Source organism: Dipteris shenzhenensis, chromosome 9, assembly GCF_047967505.1.
Source record: "Dipteris shenzhenensis isolate YYH24624 ecotype China chromosome 9, Dip_SZ_1.0, whole genome shotgun sequence".
Lineage (NCBI taxonomy): Eukaryota > Viridiplantae > Streptophyta > Polypodiopsida > Gleicheniales > Dipteridaceae > Dipteris > Dipteris shenzhenensis.
In genome coordinates, this window is record NC_141604.1 from 53,771,806 (window position 1) to 53,794,939 (window position 23,134).

Genomic DNA, 23,134 nt, shown 5'->3' on the forward strand with positions numbered 1-23,134 from the left:
AAAGGAAAACCCAGATGGGGGCCACCAAGGGAAGGAGGAAGATGGGGCTAGCAGCGGAAAGCCTGGAGCTGCTACCAGGTTACCATCGAAGCAGATTCAACGCCGCTAGCTCTTCCACATCCAAGGTCCTCTTTTAACATTAAGATTCAGGTATAAATCATGAGACCATGGAACAGCAAACCTCAGGCTTTTCGAAATCCAGACCTGAAGGAAAAAAACACTCAATGTACAATGTATGTGTCTGCTGGAATGCATGTTAACTGATTCCCAGACTTCGGCGGTGGAAAACCATATCATTGTACAAGCTGTGCAATCAGAGTGTCGTTTCAACTAACAATGTACAACCTTCTCTGCCAGAAAGTATTATTATCAAAGTTTTTAGTCATCACTTAAACCATATTTGTGCAGAGCACTTCACTCCATAAACAAAATTCACAAAAGGTACATCATATAGTCTGGTTTGTTCAAACAGTTGAGCCAAGATGAAAGGATGGATTGAAGGCTCCACATATAACTGTATCAGATATTATTTTCCACTTTTTTGTTGTAATTTGAAGTCTCCACAGTCTGGGACAGCAATTTAGGCGACCAGTGCAACCAACCTTCTTTAAGGGCAGGTATATCTATCTAGTTCTCGACACCTGAGACCTCCATTAAGTTTTTCTTTTTTTTTCCCTCCTTTCCCTCTTTCTTCCTTGCTCTTCCAGTAAATTTTAAGACAACTGTTCACCTCAAAAGAAACAAGTTATTTAACAGCCTTGATCGTTGGCTTATACGCTGCGCTTTGTCCCACAAAAAGAAGCAAATGCAGGGATGAAAAATGTATGTAGCCCTTTGAACGATGACTTACCCGACTGTCCACATTAAACACAAGGACAACAGAATTTCCTTTGCTCAAGAATTTGATTCATTAAGAGAACAAGAGAGACCTGGAGACTCGAGGAACCTGTTTCCAGCAGGACAAGACAACATTTGAAGCCCTTATTCAACCCTTCAATTGAAAGACACATACTAGACAACAAGCACACGGGTTCGAAAACTCATGTCCAGCTCACAAGGCTCCCAGATTTGTGGTCACCAGCTCAAGATCCAGGATTCCCACACTCTAAAAACTACATTAAAGGATGCATAGCAGCTTTGTCAGCATTTGCAACACTCGATTAAACAGGAGCAGCAGCTGTGCTTGGTGTTGCAGTGATAACCTCAGACCCCTGTTTGCTTGCGGCATATTTTTTAGTAATAAACCTGGAAAATGACCAACCCAATTAAATGCATGGTCTTTCTCTCAGCAAATGGCTTCCTTGCTTCTTAGACAGCTGAAGGAAACAAGTAGAATACCTGAAAAAATCACGCCAAAGCAGCTCAAAGACCAGCCAATTCAGCCCGTTATCGTTTGAATCAGACCCCGCTGATGCAGATACCACACTGCATAAACGACAAAATAAGCGCGTAAGATCCTCCCTCACCTCACCCACACATACGTGCAAACCCACAAACACACACGTGCACTAGAAGGTATGGCTACATCATTTCATATATTGAAGGTCAAGGATCCTCCCCATCTCCTGCTTTTCAATGGATATCCCTCGCCATCATCATCATCATCATCTCTCTACCACTCTGACCCTGCTTTCTTTTTTTTTGGGTGAACTCTAGCATATGTGAGCACCCACCCCAACACATGCACGATTAATATCTTATCACACCTCAGAGCTTCATCAAGTGAACATTTACAAGAGCTTACCTTTTCCCATTGTTCTTCAGATCCTCAAACATGCGTCGTGGTGAGAGGCAGCCCATGGCCAACCAAGGTGATATTTTGCAAGAGAAGTTTGAGCCATAAAGGCTTTCGCCACAACCACCACTTACAGCCTTGTTATTCGACTGTTTCACGTGCTCAACAGCAAATTTCTTCAGCCTCTGGAGAGCCTCTGCCTCTCCTCCAATCAGGGAAGATGCTGCCCCATCCTTCAGGATTTACCTTTTTGTGAGCAATATGACTGAATATTTCAAAAATGAATGAACCATTTTCAATACTTAAGCATCCCAAAAAAAGAGAGAAAAAATAGCACACAACGTTTCTTCAATTTAATATCAACAGTTGTGTTTCAAGCAGAAATGACACTCTCCACACAGTCACTGTTAAGATATGCCATTGATGATCATATACCTTTGTAAGACTAGAATAAGTCCAATCATACAAATTTAGATTTTTTGTTGCTCTAAAGACCCAAAATCTACATAGACAAGAAAAGAGAAAATGGAAGAGAAGAAAAAAGAGGTAAACAAAAACTTTTATGAAAAACAAGAGGAAGACATACTTCGCAAGCAAAGCAACACTTATGTCGTCATCAGTGCCCAAGCATAAGCAGCTATACTGGGTTTCTAAAGACCCGCGGAGTCTCTTGGGCAAATCCAATGCAATGCTTACCAAAATATGTCAAATAAACAAAAGAGAAAGAAAACAAGAAATAAAGAAGAAACAAGCAAGTCAAGAATCAAAATCTTCCAAAAAACAGGAATAATCTCTCTCTCTCTCTCTCTCTCTCTCTCTCTCTCTCTCTCTCTTGCTTGATTGAAACATAAAAAACTAAATGGACCCTTTATACTTACGTATCGCTTCCATTGATGATCATAGGTGAAAAGCTTCTGATCAGACAAGAACTTGTGTTCAAGACTCCCAAGACTATATACAGCAACTGGTATAAACCTAAGAGACTTTGTAGATGTAACAGTTCTGCATACACTTAGAACGTTATTGCATCAAGGTTAAAATTAACGGAAAATTTGTGTGTGTTATGCAGATGTCTTTCTCTCTCGACAATTCCTGAAGGGGGGAGCATAGAACGAGTTAAAGAGCCCTAGCAATGCTAAACACTCTTTTTTTTGTGAAATACAAACCACTCACTACAAAATCATAGCCAAAACAATGGCTTAGAAACACATATACCTAGATGAATCCAGGAACATTCCCAAACTCATCCTCTAAAAACACAACATAGTGCAGTTTCAATCTCACGATAGTCACTCATAAGATTGAAAACCATAAACTCCATCACGCATAGCAGGGACTAGCTACTATGACAAAACAATGGCTTAGAAACACAATGCAATACTCGATCCTAGGGGAGCAAAAAGGATTCAAGAGACGTATTAGAAACATGATTCAGTGCTGGATCCTAGGAGAGCAAAAAGGCGGAGTCTTTCTTCTTCTGATCTGCCTTCTTCTTTCTGTAGTCATTTGTAAAATGTCCTGTTCTTCTGATGTTTTCTTTTCTTTTTATTCTCATCAGCAGCAGCATCCCCGTCCTTATCAGATGTGACATTCCTTTTCTTGGATTTGCGGTTGCCAAGCTTGCACCCTTGGCATAAAAGGACTTGTCTTAACTAGATCATTCGTACTTAATTTCCTGAGCTTCCTCCTACAGAAGTAATGGCACTAGTTTCTCAAATGTCACCGGTGCCACCGTCAGATCTGCTATCATCGTCATGACAAAGCTTTTGCAGCTCCTGGGAAGCATGCCAAGTAAAAGCCTAGCCATCCTCGCCGAATCCATTGCTTGACCAACTGCTAAGAGTTTGTCCCTAACCACCTTCATCTTCGTGATGTGGTCTTGTAACACGTCCCCTTCCTCCATGCTCATGCCGTATAGTTCCGTCTCGAGGTCAAGAATCCTCGTGTAGTTATTCACCTCGTGCATTCCCTTCAATATGGTCCACGTGGCAAAGGCAGTGTCCACAAGTTTGAATATAAGAAAGAACCAAATCCGCAATGGTGCCAATAATAATGGCCAAGGCCTCGGATCACGCATCTGACAATCCTTCACTGCTACTAGATCACCGTCCACAGTCCCCGCCTCTCCTCGCCACAGCCACCTTCCAGAGTGAGTAATTTGTCTCATTCAGCTTGCATGTCTCCCCAAAAATCAGAATAGGAAACCCCACGGCCATGACAATGTACTGAAAGAGATAGAGATAGAAAGTCCACCACTTGTGAACTTTCGTCAGGGCTTTGATACCATGTTCGAGCAAAACAATACAACAAAAGAGACTCTAGATCCCGAAGTAAAAGGGTCATGTCGCCCAAGAACACACATAGTGGGGTATATATTGGAATCCAAAAACTTCTTTCCTTAATGTGTACTTAGTATATGTGTGCAACAAGTACATGGACAATGCATAGAAGATTTTAGAGGATGAGTTTAGGCATGTTCTTGGATTCATATATTTATTTATTTATTTATTTTTAATTTTTTTTAATGCACAGGAGAGATATAGAACCAACAAAACTTATATTTCCGTCCAGTAAATCACCCTCTAGTAGCAAAGTGTTATCTAGATGAGAACCCTTCTACATCAACAACAATTGTTCCGCCTACTCGTGGCACTCCCAAAACACTTGGCTTGTATGCTCCACATGAGCTTAGGTGGGCCTCATCGTCGTTCCCCACAAACACACCTTCAAGCTGACCCTTCCAGACAGCCAAAACTAAGGTAGTGCTTTACATGGAACGTTGACCTCCTTGCTAAGACATCGTGAGCTCTTTGTCTGCTCCAAACAGCCACTTCCCTTGCCCTGAACTGATCCTTGAGGCAGGCTCTCTACAGCTCCAATCTGCTCCAAAATTAGCACTCTAATGGATGATTGAATGAGCCCAAAGGATCTTCTGTTAGAGGGCTCGATGCCCACCAAGCCAACCGGCGACTAGTCAGGCCCATTTTGGCCAACCCAGTCAGCAAACTTCGCAGTCTGTAAAACCTACTGCTGGTCTGTGTATCCTGCCCCCTATGCAGCCCTACCTGGCCATGTGGCAGCACTGGCCCACAGGCAGATCTGCCCTGTTGCAGGGAATCTCCCAAACATTATTCTGGCCCAAAACCTCTACGGAACTGTCACCTATCAGCTCCAGGTGTTCCGCCTCTGTTCTGGTCATTCTTCTGCCCTAGATCCTCTGCTCCAGCTCCACACAGACACCTGCAGCCGCCTGTACAGATCCATACAGATGTGCCACGGGTCCTGGCCTGTTTCTGGTCACCCCCAGCTGTCACGTTTTGCCCTGTCTGCTCCATAATGTCCACAAAGACTTGCAGATCTCACCCAGGTCTGATCCAAGCCTTCTGCCAGGCTATGCACCTGCTGAGCACTCTCCAAACGATGCCACGTGTCATCGCGGCAATTGCTGGAAGGGTTCCATGCACTGCTAGTGCTCCGACTATGGTCCAGTCTTCTCCAGGCAGACAAGTACATGTCCTCTGTGTCCTGCCCACATAGCAGCCTATGTACTACCCATGTGGCGGCCCCATGCTTTCTTTTCTGTATTTGTATGCAGCCCACATGGCAGCCAATGTCTGCCCATGTGGTAGCGCCATAAAATCACGGTCCACCTACCCCATGGCTTAGAAATGGGGAGGTGACCACCTAATATCCAACAGATCCTAGGGGAACAAAAAAGATTGGCCTGTAGCAAGCGTCATGGCTAACTGGAACTGCGTGCCAAACTCTGCTGACTCCGTGTACTGTGCCTTCATGCTATCAAGATCATTTCCTTTGATTTCGAGCACAGTGGCTTGCTCAATGGTCTGGATGGAATCTTTCCGATTGAGAGCGTGTGCAACGGGGTTGTTTTTGTTGGGAACGTACTCGATCATTTTCCCAATCTGTTGGAATATCTGACTCCACCGCTACTGCCGATCACTCCATTGCGTACTAGGCATTGTTTGAAGCCACTTAAGGGCTTGGTGATTTCTCTTCACTGGGAAAGTCCGTCCGTATAGGAAAGGCTTCCAATGTTTTAATGCCTGGATGACACCAAGGAGCTCTCTATCATACACTGAATAGTTCTTTTCGGCATCGTTAAGCTTTCTGCTGTAGTATGCCACGGGCCTATCTTCTTGTTGTAAACTTGCCCCTATGGCGACATTGCTAGCGTCTGTGATTACCAGAAATGGATCATCCCAAGAGGCGATCTTCATAATTGGTACTGTCGTGGCCAATCGTTGCAAGTCGTGAAAGGCCTGTAAAGCTTTGCTTGTGACTTGAACTTTTTGTCTGCGTGTCTTTATCCCCTTGAGTAAATCTGTAAGAGGGGCTGCGTATGTTGAGAACCCTCCATGTGCGAGCTGTATGCTTGGCACAAACCCACAAAGGATCAGATCTCCTGGGCCGTCGTGGGGACAACCCAACTTGTGATAGCTTGGATCTTCTCAGGGTCCAATCGAATCCCTTGAGCACTAATGATGTAGCCCAAATATTGAATTTCTAGCAATCCGAATTCACTTTTCTTTGCGCTGAGATATAGCTGGTTATCACGTAATAACTGTACACCACATTGCACATCCTTAATATGCTGCTTGGTTGTCGCGGTTGGCTTTTCTATAAGAAAAGGTTATGTGTATTCAAAGACAAACGACAGTTGCTTCTTCATGATGCCCATGACGCCCTTACTGATTTAGATACAAGACCCAAAAATGGTAGAGGAGCACATGTATTGGCAAGGGAGGAGCCGACGTTGTTATTATCAATCAACTCACTAAATCAATCACACGATTCGCGGATCTCGAAACTACCAGTTATCCAATACGTATCTGATATACCCAATAATAATCTGAAATCTCCTATGGTCACAGAGGTATCAACGGGACTTTGGAGAAGTTAGAGCGCTATTTCTATTGGCCAAAGATGCGGAAGGACATATACGGCTATGTGCAGAATTGTCAAATATGCCAAAAGGTCAAGGCTTCCCACAAGAAAGCGGCAAGCTTACTTATGCCATTGCCAATCCCCGACGGTCCTTTCCAAGACATAGGTATCGATTTTGTGGGACCACTTCCAACATCCGCAGGTACGCGTAATACTCAATGTTTTACTATTGTTTGTTGCTTTAGTAAATATTGTATGCTAGTTCCCTGCAAACAAACGGCCAACGCTGAAGATGTAGCTCGTTTGTTTATTAAGTATTGGTATCCCATTGGAGGGTTGCCAAAGACCATAACATCCGACACAGACTCCAAGTTAACGTCTAACTTTTGGCAAGCCTTGTTTGATAATTTTGGTACTAAGCTGCAGATGTCCAACGCTTTCCATCCGCAATCAAACGGCAAGATGGAAAAGTATAATGGTATGGCATTTTTTGAAATCATATTGTCATGATGCTCAGGGAAAGTAGGAGCAGTTTCTTATGTTTGTGTAGGCCATTCTGAACGATACCTATTCTTCGAGTATTGGTCGCACACCTAATGAAGCGACGTTTGGACGACGAGCCCCTTGGCTGCCCTGTTTTCTCATTCAGTTTCTCCTGCCTTCAGTTCTCCTACAGCTCCACTTCAGCCTCCTGTGCAGCCCCTGAGATCCTAGAATCTGGCCCTGCTCTAGCCTCGGTCCCTTGGCCATCAGTTCAGCCTAATCTGAAGGTGACCACGCAGCACAACAGTTGGAGGTTTGGACCAGCAAACGGAGAGAGGTTTGGACACTGTTTCCTCAGCTTTCTCAGCTCTCTTTTACAGTTTACACAGCTCACTCTCAGCTCTATATTTCAGTCATTGCTCAGTTCTCTGATAGGATCTATCACTTCTAGTTTTCACTCTCTCACTCATGCAGTAACCCTGCATTCCGGTAGACAGCACAAGCCTCTTCCTTGCCTTGCAGAAGCATCCTACATCGTCAGTGTGGACAGCATCAAGGTCTCGGTATTGGTCGGCGTTGCCTCTCTGGTCTTTGGGTCTGCTATACATGTGCACAATGAGCTCTTCAAAAGCGTGTTCCGTGCTCTCTTGAAGAGTAATCTTTGTATTTCTCAGTTCTCCAAGTATAAAGCAAATTCTCCCCTGATTGGGGGAGGGGGCCCTCAGTGGGTACAGTGACCCAATCGGGTTGTCAACTCTACTCTCTCTCACCCTCATTTCCTTTCTCTCTCTATGGTAAACAACGCTCATTCCTCGCTAAAGGTTTAAAGAAGGTCTTGCTATGAATTACACCATCAGATAACCGTTGCATGTTACAATACAATATTTACTAAAGCGACAAACAATAGTAAGACATTGAGTATTACGCGTACCTACGGATGCTGGAAGTGGCCCCACGAAATCCATACCTATGTCCTAAAAAGGACCGTCGGGGATTCGCAATGGCATAAGCATGTCGCTTTCTTGAGGAAAGCCTTGACCTTTCGGCATATTTGACAATTATGCACATAGCCATATACGTCCTTTCGCATCTTTGGCCAATAGCAATAGCGCTCTAACTTCTCCAAAGTCCCGTTGATACCTTTGTGACCACCGGTAAGGGCGTCATGGGCATCATGAAGAAGCAACTGCCATTTGTCATTAAGTACACATATTCTTTTCTTATAGAAAAGCCAACCATCGTCTAATGAGTAATGGCCTGAAGCAAGCATCATGGCTAACTGGATCTGCGTGCTAAACTCTGCTGACTCCGTGTACTGTGCCTTCATGCTATCAAGATCCTTTCTTTTGATTTCGAGCACAGTGGCCTGCACAATGGTCTGGATGGAACCTTTCCGAATGAGAGCGCCTGTAACGGGGTTGTTTTTACCCGGAACGTACTCGATCATTCCCCCAAACTGTTGGAATATCTGGCTCCACCGCTGCTGCTGATCGCTCCATTGCGTACTAGGCATTGTCTGAAGCCACTTAAGGGCTTGGTGATCTGTCTTCACCGTGAAAGTCCATCCGTATAGGAAAGGCTTCCAATGTTTTAATGTCTGGATGACACCGAGGAGCTCTCTGTCATACACTGACTAGTTCTTTTCAGCATCGTTAAGCTTTCTGCTGTAGTATGCCACAGGCCTATCCTCTTACTGTAAAACTGCCCCTATGGCGACATTGCTAGCGTCTGTGATTACCAGAAGTGGATCATCCCAAGAGGCAATCTTCATAACTGGTGCTATCGTGGCCAACCATTGCAAGTCGTGGAAGGCCTGCAAATCTTTGCCTGTGACTTGAACTTTTTGTCTGCGTGTCTTTACGTCCTTCAATAGAGGGGATGCGTATGTTGAGAAACCCTTCATGTGCGAGCTATATGCTTAACACAAACTTACAAAGGAGCGGATCTCCTGGGATGTCATGGGGACAGCCCAACTTGTGATAGCTTGGATCTTCTAAGGGTCCAATCGAATCCCTTGAGCACTAATGATGTAGCCCAAATACTGAATTTCCAGCAATCCGAATTCACTTTTATTTGCGTTGAGATATAGCTAGTTATCACGTAATAACTGTAGGGCACATCGCACATCCTTCATATGATGCTCGGCTGTCGCGGAAAAGATAAGGATATCATTGAGAAAGATGAATAGGCACTTCCCAATATACTCTGCAAATACCCGGGACATCATCTTGTTGAATGTTGGTGGTGCATTCTTCAAACCAAAGGGCATGATGACGAACTCGTAATGAGCTCACTCAGTTCGAAAAACTGTATTTGGGATGTCAGCTTCAAAAATTCGGACTTGATGGTAGCCACTCTTGAGGTCAATCTTTGAAAAAAAATCTTGCATCATTGAGTCTTTCCAAGATGTACTCGATGCGGGGCATAAGAAACTTGTTGCTTACCGTAAGCTTGTTGAGTGCTCTATAGTCGACACATAGTTGTGCAAACTTATCCTTCTTTGCCACAAATAGAATGGGTGAAGCAAAAGGTGAAGAAGAAGGTCTTATAAACCCCGCGTGCAGTAATTGAGACAATTGCTACTCTAACTCTCCCTCACGGAACTTACTTGGAGGTGGCAAGTCCGGAAGTAGATGAATGTGATGGTCTTCCGATCAGTTGGGAGGCAACTGGGGTGGCAAATCGTCCTGGAGCATGATGTCTTTGAACTCTTGGAGTAGATCCACCATTGCTTGCCCCATCGGAGGAGGGGCTTGAACTGCAGTGATTTGGCACTGGACATAGACAAGTGCATACATGGTACCCTTGCGGGCGGCACGACCTGCTTGAATATGAGAGATTAACGGAATCCTTGGTATGCTCCAATCACCACGTATCACGGCGGACTCAAGTAAACCTTCCACAATCGTGAAGGTGTCCTGCCGCCAATCAAGCATCGGAACATGCTCACGGAACCACTGAATCCCGAGGATCATGTCGCACCCCATCAAAGGAGCCTATATAAAATCCCGTGTAAACATGGCCTTCTGAACCGAAAAAGTGAAACGTATAAAGAAAGTACTTGGAGACAAATAAAACAATATTGAAGACTAATGATGGCTGAAGAAGAAATATATATCACAAACGGAACTCAGTACAGGAGAAGATATGAGAGAGAAGCTCTGGAGGAAGCAAACATCAATCCTCCAAAGAATACAACTGTAGTGGACTTCTCCACTAGCTCCACAAGTTGGAACTGAACCAAATCTGAGACAGCAAACTGATGCAAGAGTTGCTGCAGATTTGGAATAGAAAGAACATAATCTGGAGCAGAAGTTGGGGGCAGATCTGGAGCAGAAGTTGGGGCAGATCTGAAGCAGAAGTTGGGGGCAGATCTGGAGCAGAAATGGGGCAGATCTGAAGCAGAAAGGAAGGCAGATCTGGAGCAGAAAGGAGGGCAGATCTGGAGCAGAAAGAAGGGCAGAAAAGGAGGCAGCAGAGGAGGCAGCCAGGAGGCAGAAGTGGAGGCAGCAGCGGAGGCAGCCAGGGGGCAGAAGAGGCTCAGGGTGTGCAGGTACCTCTGAAGCTTGAAGTGGTGAAGAGTACCTAGGCCCCCCCCCCCTTTAAATAGGGAGGGGCCAGTCGGTCAACCAGTCTGGTCGGCCAGCTGGTTGGCCCAAATCTGACTGACCTGGTCACATATTGACCGACCAGGTCAATCTGGTCGGCCAGATCTGGTCGGCCAGAAAGGGGCCTTGTTTGGCCTCCGATCAGGGGCTCTTTGACAGGGCTTTGGTTGTGGAATGTTGTCCGGGTTTTGATTGTTGATTTGTGTCCTGACGGAGAGTCACCTGTGGTGTTTTTACCTGTAAGTGATCGGACCTTTGCGCCAGGGCCCAGTATGACCTTTGATTATCCTATCCTCTAGAATTGGAGATTGCCTGGTTTAACACCCCCTCTCAATGTCCAATGTAGACGGGAGAAGCAAAGAGGTGTTCCATGAGTGATCTATCTTCTTCATCAGCCTTTTTTCTTTTTTCTTTTTTTTTTCTTTTTTTTTTTAAAAAAAAATAATAAAGGGGTTTTCATTTAGATAAAGATGCCTATAAAGTAGGTTTTCATCTTCACTAAATGCCCAGATGATGATACAAAAAAGAAGTACTTGAAGGAGTGCCCTCGCAGGGGATTTGTTCACTTCCTTAAGTATACAAAAAACTGCTAAGGAGGAGGCGGTATACCAATTCCCAACCGTGGGCTGAGATGCGCAAGAGTAGGGCGATTAACCGGCTTGGTAAGAATATCAGCATGATTATCGGCAGCTGGAACATAGATCAATCGAATAGTACCTAATTCCACTTGCTCGCGAGTAAAATGAAAGTGAACACCGACATGTTTGGTGCGGTTGGAAAAAATGGGATTGCCGGCGAAAGCGATGGCACTTTTGTTGTCGACGTAGAGGATCGTTGGTTCATTACAAGGAAAGTGTAGCTCTGCCAGAAACTGTCGGAGATATATGGCCTCTGTGGTACAATCATACAAGGCCCGGTATTCAGCCTCAGTAGAAGAGCCAGCAACAGTTTCTTGTTTATGGCTAGAACAAGAAACAGGTGCCGAGCCAAACAAGAAAATATAGCCGCCATGAGAACGATGATTGTTCGGGTCGCCAGCCCAGTCGGAATCAGTGTATCCCTGTAGTGTTAGTCCTGGTCTGAAATGTAAACCATAAGAGTAAGTACCACGTATGAACTGCAAGATACGAATACATGCATGCCAATGAGTGAACTTGGGGTCATTAAAATACTGACTGAGAATGGAAACTGAGTAAGCAAGATCCGGACGAGTGTGAAAGAGCCAGAGGAGTTTGCCAACAACCTGACGATAGAGATGTTCATCAAAGGGAGGAGACTCCAAGTCTTTTGAGAGCTTGACTGTGGGATCTAAGGGAGTGGCAGCGAGCTTAGGGTCATGGGGAATGATCTGATCAAGGAGTTGAAGAGCATATTTCTGTTGAGAAACAAAAATACCACCAGAATGTTGAACAACTTCCATGCCTAAGAAATAGGAGAGAAGACCGAGATCAGTTATTTCAAAAGTGGTGCTTAGTTGAGTTTTAATGAATTGAAGTGTAGTGGGAGTAGAGCCTAAAAGCAAAAGATCATCTACGTAGAGTAAGATAAAGCAGACCCCCTCTGACGATTGATGGATATATAAATTTGGATCAAAAGGAGTGGAATGAAAACCATTAGTTTTGAGGAAGGTGTCTATCCTGTGGAACCATGATCGAGGTGCTTCTTTAAGCCCATAAAGAGCTTTGCGGAGACGGAATACCTTATTTTCATGGCCAAGAGGAGAAAAACCAGGTGGGGGAGTCACATAGACTTCTTCATCAAGGTAGCCATTGAGAAAAGCACTCTTGACATCCATCTGATAGATAGACCAGCGGTGATGAGCAACTAGGGTGAGAAGAAGGCGAAAGGAAGTTAATCGAGCAGTAGGGACAAAGGTTTCCTCATAATCGATACCATGTTTTTGGCGAAATCCTTGCACTACTAAGCGAGCTTTGTACTTGTCTAGTGTTCCATCGGCTTTGAGTTTTGTTCGGAAGATCCACTTTGTTCCGATGACCTTTTTGTGAGTGGGTCGATTAACCAAAATCCAAGTCTGATTGCGATCAATACTCTCAAGCTCCTGTTCCATGGCACGATGCCACACAGGATTTTGAACTGCTTCCTGCCAAGTGGCAGGTTCAGAATGTATGATATAGGCCGTGGTAAAAATGGAGGCGGTGGTAGTGGAAGAAGTTGTTCGAGTAGAGCGGCGAGGACCGGAAGGAGGAAGTTCTACGGGAATAATCCCGAAATCCTTCATAGTTTGGCGATACCAGCGTGGTAGCGGGTCGTGAGGAGAAGCAATGGGTGGTGAGAGAGAGGTTTCGGGAGGCTCTGAAGAAATTTCGGGTGGAGAATTGTCGGAGGGAACAGGAGTAGATACGTCATCAGCAAAGAGAATAGAGGAATTTTTTAGAACATCTCGTTCATCGAAGACCACATCTCGGCGAACCAAAACTTTGTTTGTGCGAGGATCAAATAATCGATAAGCTTTGGCTTCTGCTAAGTAGCCAACTAGAAGAAAAAGTTCAGCACGAGGTTCGAGTTTACCGCGAGTATCATTGGGAGTATGAGTGTACGCGCGACATCCAAAGATGCGAATATGAGAAATAGAAGGTCGGTAGCCATAGAAGGCCTCAAAAGGCGTCATGTTCGAGATGGGCTGAGTAGGGCAGCGATTAAGGATATAGACAGAAGTATTCACAGCTTCTGGCCAGAGACGTTCAAGCAACTCGGCTGCAAAAAGCATGGAATGGGCCATGTTCATGACTATGCGTTGTCTCCGTTCGACACGAGCATTTTGGGAAGGCGAATTTGAAGATGTAAGATGGCGTTGGATACCATGCTCGTGAAGGAATTGTGTGAATTCATGGGAAATGAATTCACCACCATTATCACTACGAGCAATCCCAATAGACTTTCCCGTTTGATTCATAACCAATCGAGCCCAAGTAGCAAATAAAGAAAAAGTGTCGGATTTCTCTTTCATGAAAAACACCCATTGATATCGAGAGTAATCATCCACAATTAAGAAGAAATATTGTGAACCATTGAGTGAAGGAACATGAGATTTGCCACTAATATCGAGATGAATTAGACGCAATATCTCACTGGCTCGAGAAGTGGAATGAGAAGGAAAAGGAGTTCGGCTTTGTTTGCCTAATTGGCAGGGACGACAAATATCTTTGGCTCGCGATAATTTAGGTAGGCCATCAACTAGATGATCCCGAGACATTTCATATAAAGACTCATAGGACAAATGTCCCAGACGATAATGCCATAATCGTTCTGTGTCAGTTGGATCTTTCAGGGTAGTAATACCATAAAGCCGATGAAACTCAGAACCAGTATGGGAGGGAGTCGCAAGAAATTGTGTTATGAAGTACAGACCATTAGGTTGGGCGTCGCCTCGAGCTAGAAGGAGTCCTGAGGTCTCATCTATGATGTCAACATGCATCTTTGTAAATAGCACTGTGCGACCAAGAAGGCAAAGTTGATGAACGGAAAGAAGATTGACCCCTAATTGGGAGACATAAAACACTTGATCCAATTGAGCAAGATTGGGACCTTTGTCAGTATCAAAAGTTATTGAACCAACACCATGAATAGTAGCAACAGAGTTATTGCCACAACGGACTCCCCTTATTGCCGGTTGGCGAAAAATGAAGAGATCATGATGAGGAGTCATATGATGAGTGGCTCCACTATCCACAATCCAAGAAGATTTAGAGCCACATGAAAGAGTATGAAAAGCTGACCCAGATAAGGAAAGGGAGGAGTCAAGCTCGGTGATATGGATCAAGGCTTGAGAAGTGAAGTCTAGAGAATCTCCAGTAGACCAGTCAGACAGAGAGTTATAAAAGGAGGAGATGGAGTGAAATGATTAGTGACATGGCCCTGGGGTCTCCAAAGACCAGTGTTCGGAGGAGGAGGACCACTCCTAGGACGCCAACGAGGTGGCTGAGGAGTCGTGGTAGGGGGCTGAGGAAGAATGCCTTTGGCTTTGGAGCGACATTCATCATCAATATGCCCAACTCTCTGGCAATGCTGACAAAACCTATTCTTTTTGGGAAGGGTGTGCCAGGGGGGTTTACTACTAGAGGAGTTATTGGAGTTAGGAATAGGAGAGGGCTTCCCGGAGCTGGGTTGATCTTTTTGAATCCCGGAGAGAAGAGCCCCCTCTGAAGCAGAAATGCTATGTTTTTCGTGGACCTGAGAGTAAAGACGAGCATAACACAAAAGTTGACATTTGAACTCATAAAAAGTAGGAAGAGAAGGTTGAGAAATGATTTGTTGCATAAAACTGAAATACTTGGGCGGAAGTTTGTTTAAAAAGAAAGTAACTTGGTCATCCTCGGATTTGGGAGGACCAGTTGTGGCAAATTCAGCAACTAACCGCCGGTAATCTGCTAGTTTAACCTTGAGATCATCGTCAGCAAGGATCTGGAATTGTTGGAGATCATGGTCAAGATTGATGCGACGAGTACGATCTCGAGCTGCATAGCGGTCAGTGAGATGTGCCCATCGCTCAGAGGCAAGATCAAAATGCTGTAACTGAGAGTGAAATTCAGGTAAAAGACCTTGCATGATTTCGACAATGGCAGTGGCATTACGATGTCGCCACGAGCGAACTACCTGAGGAGGATAAACATGAGGATCAGTTGGCGATTCAGTACCTTGAACGAGTTCCCATAGGTCTTGAGAATCAAGCACATGGCGCATGAGATTTGACCATGTGGTATAATTAGACCCGTTAAAACGAGTCATATCAGTGAAAGCATGTTTGGCTGTTGCAGAGACAAGAGGGAAATAAACTATAGGAATCCAGTGGCATGGGAGAAGGAGGATGGGAAGCCACTGGAGGAAAGATGGCAGCGGAAGATATGAGAGGGATGGGAGGGAGGGAAGAATGTGAACCGAAAGCAAACTCATTGTCAGACGCATTTCTCCTTTCTCGTCTGCGCGTGTTCACATGCATGTATGGATCTGTCCTCGTGATTACTCGTTCCTATGCCTTGCATAACAGATGGAGTTGCACTAAGGCAATAGGGCAGCATACCTTGCACTGATTCTTGTGGGATAGGCACTGTCGAATAACCCAATGTTCTCATGCCAGCCTAACCTCTTTCGTCAGGGTATACTTGTTCTTCGTCGGCACCGAACTTGAGATGTTGCTCAGCTTCTTCTGAGTTGAATAGAGGTCCTTGTTGACGTATCGGAGAGAACCGTGGAGAGGTAGAGGCACGAGGTGTGTGGGTACCCGCTTCAAGTTCCTTCCATTTCTGGAATTCAGCAAATTCTTTAAAGAGTTTGGAGAGGTATTCATCACCTTCAATCCTTGCAGACTCACTCTCGACATATGACGAAGGTGGTGGTTGAATAGAGGTCGATTCAGGCTGAGATCTCTTTGGGGAAGAGGGAGAAGACATCTTCAGGTGATGATTTATCTTCCAAGCTTTCCAGATCAAGGCTCAGGTGTCGATTGGCACACCTGGCTCTGATACCATATAAAGAAAGTACTTGGAGACAAATAAAACAATACTGAAGACTAATGATGGCTGAAGAAGAAATATATATCACAAACGGAACTCGGTACAGGAGAAGATATGAGAGAGAAGCTCTGGAGGAAGCAAACATCAATCCTCCAGGGAATACAACTGTAGTGGACTTCTGCACTAGCTCCACAAGTTGGAACTGAACCAAATCTGAGACAGCAAACTGATGCAAGAGTTGCTGCAGATTTGGAATAGAAAGAACATAATCTGGAGCAGAAGTTGGGGGCAGATCTGGAGCAGAAGTTGGGGCAGATCTGGAGCAGAAGTTGGGGGCAGATCTGAAGCAGAAATGGGGCAGATCTGAAGCAAAAAGGAAGGCAGATCTGGAGCAGAAAGGAGGGCAGATCTGGAGCAGAAAGAAGGGCAGAAGAGGAGGCAGCAGAGGAGGCAGCCAGGAGGCAGAAGTGGAGGCAGCAGCGGAGGCAGCCAGGGGGCAGAAGAGGCTCAGGGTGTGCAGGTACCTCTGAAGCTTGAAGTGGTGAAGAGTACCTAGGCCCCCCCCCCCTTTAAATAGGGAGGGGCCAGTCGGTCAACCAGTCTCGTCGGCCAGCTGGTTGGCCCAAATCTGACTGACCTGGTCAGATATTGACCGACCAGGTCAATCTGGTCGGCCAGAAAGGGGCCTTTTTTGGCCTCCGATCCGGGGCTCTTTGACAGGGCTTTGGTTGTGGAATGTTCTCCGCGTTTTGATTGTTGATTTGTGTCCTGACGGAGAGTCACCTGTGGTGTTTTTACCTGTAAGTGATCGGACCTTTGCGCCAGTATGACCTTTGATTATCCTGTCCTCTAGAATTGGAGATTGCCTGGCTTAACAAAGCGCGTGTGTGCAAGCTGAGCGTGAGGCGCCAAGGTGCACCCACTGTCTTGGCAAGCTAAGGGGAGATGGCATCTTTTGAACTCCCCATATCGAACAGGACAATAAACTGATGCTCGTTAGCTGTGCCGTATGCTCGAATGAGCACTTTCTTTTGATCTAAGAGGTCGCCCTCCTTCCTACCTTGAAAGACCACCGTGGTAACAGCATTCAAAGCAGGGAAGACAGCATTCGTAGCTGAGGATGGAGGCGCGGCTGGAAGAGCCAATATATTGGCGACGAACGAAGTAGGTGCTTTCGCAGCCTTTTAGGCAAGCCACTTCAGACGATGCTTCTTGCCATGCGCAACAATGTGGTGGCAATGAAAGCAACGATGTTCTTGGTGGTACCGCTTCTGCTCGTCGGGCTGTAGATAGCCTCCCGTAGTACCCGCTTTAGCCTTCTCATCTGGAGTCATCTTTGGCTTGGACTCCTTCTTTTGACCAGAAGCCTGGCCGTCTTCTTTTGGAACTAGTTGTCCTTCTTCTGATCCTTACCCGCTGTGTTATTTGACTACTGCGGGGCTTTGGAATCTTTCTGGACCTGCTTGGGCTTTCCCCCGTTCAGCATCATCTCCTGATTTTGTGCGAGAGTCAACGCCCGCTCGTAATCCGACGGTTCGAAGTTCCAAATGGTAAAGCGTATGTTCGTGTCCAATGCTCGAATGAATTGCTTCATTTTGACGCTCTCTGTCACGCCCAACTGTTGCGCCAACGCGATGACCTTGTTACTATATGTCAACATAGGCAAACCATTCTGGGAGAGACGAGCGAACTCATCCTCCAAGTTTCCTAATCGCAATGCAAGGATTGCAAGGTTTAAAGTTTATTCCATCCAATCTTCAAACCCGACATATCATTATGGAATTCAAGAATAGCCTAGAACATATTCTCAACATCCAAGCAACTCATTGGGATGTCAGGTAAGTTCAATTCAAATAACAGTACAGCTACAGCAATTGATCCAGTTCAGGGAGTGCCCCTGTTAAAGGACAGAAATTATCATAACAGCTTAGAGAATCCAAAACTCGTGATCGTAACTTCTCCCAAGATGTCCAAATTTTAGGTCACAATATATATTTCAAAGACGTGATAATTCCTCAAAAGTTCACAAAGGGGACAACAACTTCTCCTACTGATAGGAAGAGTGGCTGAGTACTTCAAGTTACACCCTAGGGATGATATTCAAAACTAATTGGGAGACCTACTTTTTATCCTCATTACTTGCTCATCAGTTGGTGTGCCAATGGTATGACTTACATCAGCAGGGTAGTTTGCCAAGGTACATCAAACAGTTTTAGAGACTCTCTCTTAGTTAAAGGTATTTATGAAAAGTAGAATGAAACAGCAAAGCATGGGAGCTAGAGGTTTCCTCCAAGGAGCTAATAAGAATCAGGAGAAGAAATATACTCTTTGCAGATGTGTCTATGAAAGTCAGATTATATTTCAAAAGCTTCAACAATTCCAAGATTTCCTTCTGCTAGATCTAGCAATGGAAGAACTAGTTGATAAAAAAGTTTGAGGAAATAGTTGACCAGCTCACCCATTAAAGAAAGAAGACAAACCAATTCTTTCAATATAGGCAGGGATGGACTCCAGATTGAAAAACCAATCCAAGGTCTCAGCAGACCAGAAAGGTGGGAGCTGAGTATGATTCTGATGCAAAAAACGGCCCTTAAGAAAGTGATTTGTCCCAAAGAGCGTGGTGATATTGGAATTGTTGTTTCTGATACCGAAGAGTAAGATCAGTGCCAAATATCAGTTTTATTTGCTGTTTTAGTGATGATTCGCTAAAATTATGATGGACGATTTCCGTATGTATGTATATGTGTGTGTGTGTACACACACACGCACACACACTTTTGTAAGACTAGAATAAATCCAATGCAAATTCAGAATTTTATTGTTCTAACGTTCAAAATTCTAAATTGAAAATAAAAGAGAAAATGAAAGAGAACAAAAATGAGCTAACAATTAATGGAAAAATCAACCCACTCGACTTGTTTGCACCTATCCTTGCCCAGGCAAAGCAAAAGTGACACAAACAAAGGAGAAAGCAGAACCAGGAAAACTGGAAGCTAAAGATGCAGAACAAATTGATGGAGAAAGTGTTTTACGTGACAAGGCTACAGATTCTGCCCCTGTATCAGCGGCCCGGAAGGGTCAGATGGGTTCTGGCAGCCAGCTGAGCCAAGCCCAAATCCATGGCCAATTAGCCAAATGCATGGCTAAGTAGCCAAATCCATTGCCACAATTCTCCTGTCTCATATCAAGAGAATCCACCAATCCAACATGAGTATACATGTAAATCACAGATCGGTTAAGGCAGAACGATAATTGTGGGGCTGAAGCTACAGGAATTCGGAGCACATGGTTCAGCAAGGTGCTAGAAGAGATAATAAGGGTAATTCACTACTGGTGTAGGGCTGATAATGACCAGCACTATAGTTAGGTAAAGTTACATCTATTAAATATCAAAACAGGCTCTCACGGGCAAAAGATTCAAAAATTCAGGCTTAAAGAGCACGTCAATGGATAGAGATGTACTCAAATTAGTACATTGAGGAAGTGCTAATAATATATTACCTCCAAAACTGTAAAAACTATTAAGACTGTTGGAAATAGACGATAGAATCACTCACACCTCCCTCCCGATCTAGCTCATACAACACTCAGAGAGACGGAGAAAGAGAGAGCCAAAACTCAGATATATTCTTCCACAATCGTGGGCAGACAAAAGCTCACCGGGTGAGCATGTACAAACAGCCAAAGGTTGCTGTCAAGTGCTGAGCCACTTCTCTCCCTCTGCGCGCTTGCCTGTATGCAAGGCAGTCTGTGCAGGTGATGGAGAATAGTGGGGGAATGAAGCCCTTTTTTTTAGGGCGGTAAGGAGCCCTGAAAGTAGACCGACCAGGCCAGTCTGCTGCAGCCGACTGGACCGACCTGGTCAGGGCCCTTTTTAGGGCTGAATGTGGGCCGACCAGACCTGGCTGGTCTGGCCTATAAGTAGGCCCCTTCTGGTGGCCTTTTGTTGCTGCTGGCTGGTCCTGGTACTGCTCCAGGTGCCTCCGTATCATGCTGGTGCAGTCCTCCATGCAGGCACAGTCCTCTATGCAGCTAGCTAGCCATAGCCCCTTTCCCCCTACAGTCTCCTGCCCCCTTGTCCCCTCAAAATGGGGGCTCACAGGTGGGGCAGTGACTTTTCTAACAAAGACTGCCAACCATGTATATGGGGCATAAACTCAAGGTAGAGGTTGCCAATGGAGAATCAACTACTAGCTCCAAATCTTGTCAACTAGCCAAGATTCAGTTTCCTAATGCATAAATCATCTATGATAATCTCTGGGAGTTGGACATGGAGACCCATGAGGTGTGCATTGTGCAGGCCACGACCAGCAGCTGGAGGAGCTGCATGGAAGGGGCTCAAAGCCTGCCAAAAAACCACTCCCATAGCCCTGCAGTAATGTTGCTGTAGCATTCTGCTCTCCATGAACACATACACAGAACCCAAGGCCCCTTGGGTGTCGGGCTTAGACGTTTGTGAAGCCACCTGTAACCATCATAGCTTCTTTGCCAGCTGTATCCCACGTGCAACTGCAGCTGACAGCCGACTGCTTCTAGACCATTCACGGTCAAACTACTCAGTGGGTTGGGCCTCAAGGCTCCCCATAAACAATGCTGGGACCTTGCAGGTCTGTAGGGGGAACTCTGCACCAAACACTTCTCCACACGCATGTAATGCTCTATGCGCAGGGCCTCCATCCCTTGAAAATGGGTAACCAACACATGGGTTGAGCTCTCAAGCTCCCCCATCTGCGAATCTCTAAACTACTTTCTCCTTCACACAACCTTTGCAAGGAGCACCCTCCTGCCCACCACATGCACACTCACAAGGAGAAGCTAGGGCAAGCAAGGTCTCAGGCTCGTCATGAGCTCTCGTACCATGTAAAGAAAGCCGAGGAGATAAGGTGTAAGTGGACACAAATAAACCTAGAATGTACAATTCTATTAGAAAAGTCAAGAAAACCCACACTTACCCCATAACTCTCCTTTTATCATCAAAGTCACTCTTCCACAGCTCTGATCATTTACCGATGTACCTTATCAGGCTTCAGTGAGATGCTAAGGATAGACGCAACAGAAAAACATAGAAACTAGACCCTTCAACTAGACATTTATGCAATAGAATGAAAAAGAGCAGTGATCTCTCTTAAATTATAAAAGCTTAGTTCTGCAGATTATTTACCCCCCAAAAAAAACAATGGAGTAAGCAGGCGCTATAACCAGAGCGCCCCCTTTGTGGAGGTAGAAAGGGTGGTCGAGTCTCACTCTTTTGTCCAAATTCAATCGTGACTCGATTACCGTATTATGTCCGAGAAGAGAAGTGCGCTATGCCTACAATATACCGCATGCGGGTTAAACTCAGACCTGTTTCTGTGCAGACACCGGTCCCAAGCCAAGCTCTTGAAGAGTTGGGATATCGCCAGGCTTGACTCCTCCGCGCACAGGGAAGCCCTTCAGCTGTTTTGGAGTCTCTAACGTGTTACGGATCTTCACATTCTGCACCTTCTCACGAAATCCACTGTAAGTGATAGGCATTTCTTCGAGTTTGAAAGGTAAATCATCAATGTGAAATAACGTGCTACCCCAAAGATACTTCACATCTACTCCTTCATTTTGTAAGGCCGCAGACACTTTGTTCTCGCATTGGCTTTCGTCACATGATATCTCCTGATGAGCATATAGTGCATCTGCTCCGATACTCTTCGCCAAGCTTACGAGGACTTCCTCCGGTTTACCCACTCTCACAACCAGATCAGAGCCTCGTTCCCTCAAATTCTCTCTCAAATTTAACACGCACTCCAGTAAAAACTTGGCACGGTAGGGTCCTGTCTTGTCAAAACCAGATGAGGACTTTCCATAATCGCGGGGATCAAAACAGTACACTGGAAGAACAGACAAAGACTCCTTGGATGCAGTAACAAGAGCCTCGTTGTCATGGCAGCGAAGATCATTGCGAAACCACACTATAGAAGCTCTGCGTGCCGCTGCTCCGTTGCTCGGGTCGCCGAAATTGTTACTTCTATCTGGGAGGCGCTGGTAATCGGGAAAAGCAGTGCTAGATTTGGAGCTCTTCTTTGTGCCCAAGAAAGGCGAGCGTAGGGCGGTTACAAGTCCTGCGGCTGCAGAGACCGCGGGCATGAGGGGCAAGGGGCTGATGCATTTTTTCTGAGAAGGGAAGACGGTGGCGGATTTGGGCGATGGCGCAGGGGGGCGTGGGGTAAGGAGGGCAGGGTTGGAGAGGATGGAGGAGGGGGAGGGGGAGAGGCTGAAGGCCAGGGAGAGAGTGGCGAAGCGATGGTGATGGCGAGGGAACGGAGATTGTTCTTGCTCTTGCAGTTGCTGCCGCTCGTGCTCTGCTTGTTGCTCCTGCTCTTGCTGATGCTGATGCTGTTGCTGTTGCTGTTGCTGTTGCTGTGGGAAGGGGGAGGCAGCCACGCTCATCGTCATGCTGTGATCCATGAGCAGCTCCAGGTCACGGAACGAAGTGGCCATGGCTGAGTGACTCCTCCTCCTCCTCCTCTGCTTCTTCTTCTTCTTCTTCTTCTACTAGTACAAGTCCAAGTCTTGATGGAGCGAAATGGTAGGAGGAGGCTCTCCTACCACCCGCCTTTTATCTAATTGGCCCAATGCCCAGATTCGATCTTCCATGTTTTTCCTTGTTTTGTGCAGATTTTAACAAGCTGAATTACGTTGAGAGCCTCCCTAGATTCGTCGTTTGAAATTGCTCTCTACCACCGTGAGTGGAGTTTCGTTTGCTTGTATTGTTAGCCCAAATGTGGTCTAGTGTAGACCCATTGATTGTTGTTGCCATCTTTATAAGCTGGTGCATGCTTCGCCCCTGCATGAATTGTTTGAGTTTGTTAAGCGAAGGACCATGCTTTTGGTAGCCAAATGTTGAAGTCACCTGTTATGTAGGTGGGGGTAGAGGGCATGATTTGTTTGAGCAACTCGTC

The 23,134-nt window shown here is 45.5% G+C and overlaps 1 protein-coding gene across 1 annotated transcript; it reads right to left on the reverse strand.

The window, feature by feature from the left end:
• Positions 1-688: 688 nt before the first annotated feature.
• Positions 689-22,781, reverse strand: LOC147898841 (blue-light photoreceptor PHR2-like). Its single transcript, XM_087379043.1, has 4 exons — positions 21,546-22,781; positions 1,745-1,968; positions 1,339-1,425; positions 689-1,245 (listed from the first exon to the last, which is right to left on the reverse strand). Exons 1-4 carry the CDS (start codon positions 22,671-22,673, stop codon positions 1,161-1,163), a joined length of 1,524 nt encoding a protein of 507 aa, XP_087235169.1. The 5' UTR covers positions 22,674-22,781; the 3' UTR covers positions 689-1,160.
• Between the last annotated feature and the right edge of the window lie 353 nt (positions 22,782-23,134).